The sequence below is a fragment of the Cryptotermes secundus genome, unplaced genomic scaffold (genome assembly GCF_002891405.2).
Source record: "Cryptotermes secundus unplaced genomic scaffold, Csec_1.0 scaffold4038, whole genome shotgun sequence".
Lineage (NCBI taxonomy): Eukaryota > Metazoa > Arthropoda > Insecta > Blattodea > Kalotermitidae > Cryptotermes > Cryptotermes secundus.
Window position 1 is genome coordinate 15,839 of NW_019743036.1, and position 5,203 is coordinate 21,041.

Below are 5,203 nucleotides of genomic sequence, written 5' to 3' on the forward strand. Positions count from 1 at the left end.
ATGATTGCATTGCCCTGCTGAGTGAATCTGTCAAGTTGTCAACCCGTTATAAAAAAACACAGGAACACTTAAAATTAACCCTCATAAAAGAGCATTCCTTATACCCAGCAGCGGGCTTGTATTCTGCCAACGCTGGCTAAACTGAACGGGGCACGCAGTAGCGTAGTTGGTTGAGGCCCTATGCTGCAAGCCGGAAAGGTCGCGGGATTTTTCAATCGACCCACTCCTTAAGCAGCACTGTGGCTCTGGGGTCAACACAGCTTGACCTAAATGAGTACCAGGAATATTCCTGGAGATAAAGCGCGGCCGGCGCGTAAGGCTGACAACCTTACCGCCATCTGTGAGCCGATTGTCTAGAGAATGTGGGAACCTCAACGTCTCACAACCCTATGGATCTCCACGACCGGTCACAGGAACAGCTTTACCTTTACCCTATGTTTACTGAGAATCACAAGACACGAGCGATTTAAGTGCAGTTACGTATATCGAAACGCAAAGCTGGAGGAGGCTGAGGTGATCTCTTCCGTGCTACTGTCCTGCCATTCATGTGGAGTGACTGAGTAAACCCACGAATAATACGAGTGGGAGTGGCTATCACTTGATAGACACTGCATATAAGGATATTGCTAGTAAGAAAATATGACTGGAAGTTGATGCAAGTAAAATGGTAACGTGTATGTATTATATCACCAGTTCGAATTTAATTATTGGTAAAGACATTCACCATTCTAAAAATTATTTTGAATTTTTCATATTTGAATCTAGCACAGCTTCACTATAGTAACCTTAACATGCAGAATAATACGTGAACTACCGGCATATTGAAGCGTCATCTCTCTGATGTTAGAAATAATGCTTATCTTATATTGTAAGGTGGATATCAGTGTAGGCAAGGAAATTGTAAAGGCTTATCACACATTCTCCCCAAAATGGTAAAATAATTCTTAAAGACGTTCGCCTGTAGCCAATGTTACAGAAAAACGCTTCCCATGAAGGTCTGAAATGGATGACAATTATATTACGTAATAATTTTCTACTAACTGGAAGTTATATAGCATGGGAGACAAAGGGATGTAAAAAGACTCTGTCGTGATCTGCAGGAAATTATCCTGAAGAAACCTGAATAAAATAATTTAGTGTACTGTTGCGCAATGTAATGGAATTTTATAAACTGTAAAGTTATTTACCATCGAGAGAAAATACAGCAAAAATATTGTTCCCCATCAGAAATAAAACTGGATACCTACAGAATGCAAGTCAGTAACATGGAATGCGAGGCATTTTATGGTTTATCTCCAAAGAGGTTTTTAAATGTAGGTAAGAAATCTGTTTATCTCTGCTTATTACATTTCGACGCAACGTTCATTATCATTCTCTCTCTTGCAATAAGTTATTTTCACACAAATGCATTAAGAGAAAATGCATGCGAAACTTTGCAGCCAAATGTTCCATTTTCATTCATACCAACTGTAATTATGATCTGAGAAATATTTGACGAGCAACAAATCTATCACAAAAAAAAAAGTAAAATACCAAAGAAATTAAAATGAAATCAAACGTCTTATTCTATTAAATTCTGCGAGTTTCAATTATTAATAATTAAATTTCTGTCGTATTAAAAAATTTGGTAATGATTTTTAATTCATTCATGTTGCAAAACCTGTATAATTTTGGAATTTGTAAGACTGTATTTAAGATGTATCGTTGTGACAACATAACACGCTAAGAACAAGGTTTGGACTTTGTAAATTATAAAAACGGCAAGTACCAATTCATATTTTATCTCAGTAAACCAGCAGAATCAATTTGTTCTCTGAATACTTCCAAAGTAAATGACTTAAGAACTCACATACAGTTGCAAATGAACTGCATGTCGAACATCGACCTACCACACTGAAATAAACTGCGACGCGGTACACAGACCGGAGACACACTTCAAACCACAGTCAACTGCAACGACTGCAAACGACCCTCTCACCGCCTCTGACTGCCGTATCAATAAGGTAACCATTTCTAATCTTCCTAAAGATGTCACTCGTATCGATATTAAATGTGCATTCCAATGGCGGCTAGTCAAAAATTGTTCACGTCTGGAAGTTAAAGATTAAAACCAAAAGAAGGCGCAAAAACATTCCAAAATTCCAGGAATAGTCCCAGTACTATGGGTCGTGGAATTTTTAAGGGCGGAAAAATTCAGGGAACAAGTCCTCCGGGACGGAATTTAAGCCGTGTGTCCCATGTCGTAGATTTACGGCACGTAAAAGATCCTCATGTCTCTAGGAGACCTCTGAGCTAAATTAGGCAAGTTTCCCGCCCAAGTAGTTTCCAGTGCCTCTGGCAGATGGAGGAAGCATCAAGGTACCGAGGACCGACCTCGTTGGCTCAACGGGGCTGATAGCACGCGCCAGTGCTGGTAGGGTACGGAGACTGGTAGAATATCAAGGGGGGACATACAATAGACTACTAGTCGCGGTGCATGGGGAAACCCACTCCCTCCAATAATAATAATAATAATAATAATGGGAATGGTTTCAGGTTCTACCAACTGTCCCGAATTTTAAGTTTCCATTAAAATTAAACTGTACATGTTCGGGTTCGATAGTAGATTTGTAGTTAGATTTGAAGAACACATGTTCAGAATATTTCGAAATAGGAGCGATGTTATTACAAGTACAGAATTGGGAATAATCACATAAATAGCAGCTTCCCAGTTCTTTTATTTCATTTACATTTTTAAAGTGGTTATAACAAGGAGATTTAGATGGATAAATTGTGTTATGTATGTGAGGTACGCAAGAAATGCAAAATGGTTTCAGTCAAATACCCAGTGGGACACTGACAAGCGTGACTGAATTTGTTAAATTAATGACTGAAATTATCTGCCCTAAGGTGTCTCGTAATCAAAGTCACTTCTTAAAAACCTGTGCCTAAATTTCACCAAAACTTACATCTTGTTATTTTCATTACCTACTGTATACTATTTGATGTCACTGAAACTTATTAAAGACAATATTAGTTTTATTTTCATAATACGAATTATAAAAAAAAAGTAAAGTTATCCCTGTGACAGGCCGTTGAGGCCCATAGGGTTGTGAGATGTCGAGGCTCTTTCTCTGAGGCAAGACACCGACTCATGAAGCAGCCCAGTCATCTACGCTGCATTCTAGTGCCTGGATCTAGAATGAGGGGAGTTCAGAGCTTATTTTCATTTTCGCGTTTTTATGACAAAAAAATAGACTGAAAATACAGTCACAAGAAACAATGCAGATTTTTTTAGCCTTATTATTTGTATTTATTGATCTTTATTGTGGCTTCATTTTACTGTTAATGATGTGTTACATTTGACTGAACTTGGCTGAAACATGCTGGGATTTGTGCTTTCCTATTGCAGAAATCATGTAGAAACTACGCAGAGAGCTCAATAATAGTGGAAGGGTGTGCCCAAATGGACCATACACAAGTTACAAATATACATTTTGTGGTTTTGCATATGGTCACACCATTATTCATGATTTATATTGGTTACAGGTACAAATCTTTTAATGCAGAGAAGACCTCACTATGTATAGTCATAAATTACATTTATTTGGACTCTGTTAAACATTCAATGTAATGAAATATGTTTCAAACAGAATTATTTCTAATTATAAAAGTTACATGCTGTGTCTCACCGTTTCTCATGATAAGATGATTTAAAGGAAAAACCCGAGTTGGGTCTTAGTTTCTTGTAACGCAGCATAAGGCAACAGATTAGCAGACTCAGCTGATGACATTGTAGAGTATAATTTTTAATTTAACATTTAGTGTCATAGAAATTTCGAAAGATTTGCGCTGAGTTACTATGTTTCACACCAGTTAATGAACGGTAAGGACAAGAGGCTAAATTTCAGCATCATTAAACTGGCGTGTTTGGCTATTTCAAGTATTTCTTTGATGATGTAATAAACCAAACTGTCTCATCTACATGTGAAATTGGGATAGCGGTATGTGCCATTAGAGTTAGTGCCTGGGTTCAATGCCAGGTCAGTTCATGTGACATTTGTGGTAGATATACTGCCACTGGGGCAGCATTTCTCTCATCAATTATCTGTGGCTTGTACAATGGTAATTCACAGTCTACAAGTACATACACAAGGGACGCGGTCCCAACCCATTATATTGTAACATAGATACACATTGCTAGGCAACAGCTTGGTAAACGCCTTCCCGCTTAAACTCGGGGTAACAAGCTGGAGCAGTAAATTACTAGGCAATGCTTCATTAAACATATTCCGAGGTAACTCAGCCAACAGAATAATCCATTGCTAGACAACGGACTGTTAAAGAGGGAGAGAAACGCCCTAAAACTCGAAACAAGGAAGCTCCGAGCCCAGGGTGAGAAAGCTGCACTTTTGGAAGAAGAATTAAAGGATGTAAAAGTGCAGCTTGCTTTCATCGCGAAAGAGAGAGACTCTTTCCAGCAGAGATACCGACGCTCAGAAAAGGACTCTAAATCCATGAAGAAGATTATAGAGGGCCTGAAACTTCAAGCAGAAGAGCTCCGTAAAAAGGAGAGTAATGCTCTTTTGGAAGAGCAATTAACCGCTGCAAGACGCCAGTGCGATGCTGTAACCAAAGAGAGAAACGCTTTCATCTTAAAGGCCCAGCAAGTAACGAAGACTAATGGTACCCTACAGATGAAAATGAATGCTCTCAAAGTCGAAGTCGAAGATCTTCGATCAAAAATTAACGAAAGACAGTTACAGCAAGACGAACTGAGCGCTGTAAGACGGCTTTGCGACAACATGGAAAGAGACAGAGACTTGTACAAATTAGAAGCCAGACGATCAGCAGAGACGAGGGTCGCCCAGACCAAAGTCATAGACGCCCTGAAATTGAAAATAGAGGATCTCCACGTCCAGTGCAAAAAGAGTTCGCTACTGGAAAAGCAATTAAGCGTCGCAGAGCAGCAGTGGGATAATATGAGAAAAGAGAGAAACGCTTTCATACTGAAGGCTCAAAAAGCAGAATGCAGTAGAGCGAACCTACAGATGGAGAGGGATGCTCTCAAACTGGAAGTAAAAAATCTTAGATCCAAGATTAACGACGTAGATATACACGTACATGAAAACGTTACTAAATGTTACAAGTGAAGACTGCGACAACATCACATAACGACAGATTCTTCAATTCTCGAAGTCCACCAAATGGGAATGGATATAGA

The 5,203-nt window shown here is 39.0% G+C and overlaps 1 protein-coding gene across 3 annotated transcripts in view; it reads right to left on the reverse strand.

The window, feature by feature from the left end:
- LOC111873689 (hemolymph lipopolysaccharide-binding protein) overlaps positions 1 to 2,026 on the reverse strand; it is a 13,789-nt gene extending 11,763 nt beyond the window's left edge. For 2 of the 3 annotated variants that reach the window (XM_023868616.1, XM_023868617.1), the window contains exon 1: positions 1,890 to 2,026. In XM_023868616.1, the coding sequence (XP_023724384.1) occupies positions 1,890 to 2,011 (122 nt within the window). In that variant the 5' untranslated portion in view covers positions 2,012 to 2,026. The remainder of the gene's footprint in view (positions 1 to 1,889) is intronic. The other variant, XM_023868618.2, reaches the window with a different exon arrangement.
- Positions 2,027 to 5,203: the final 3,177 nt, after the last annotated feature.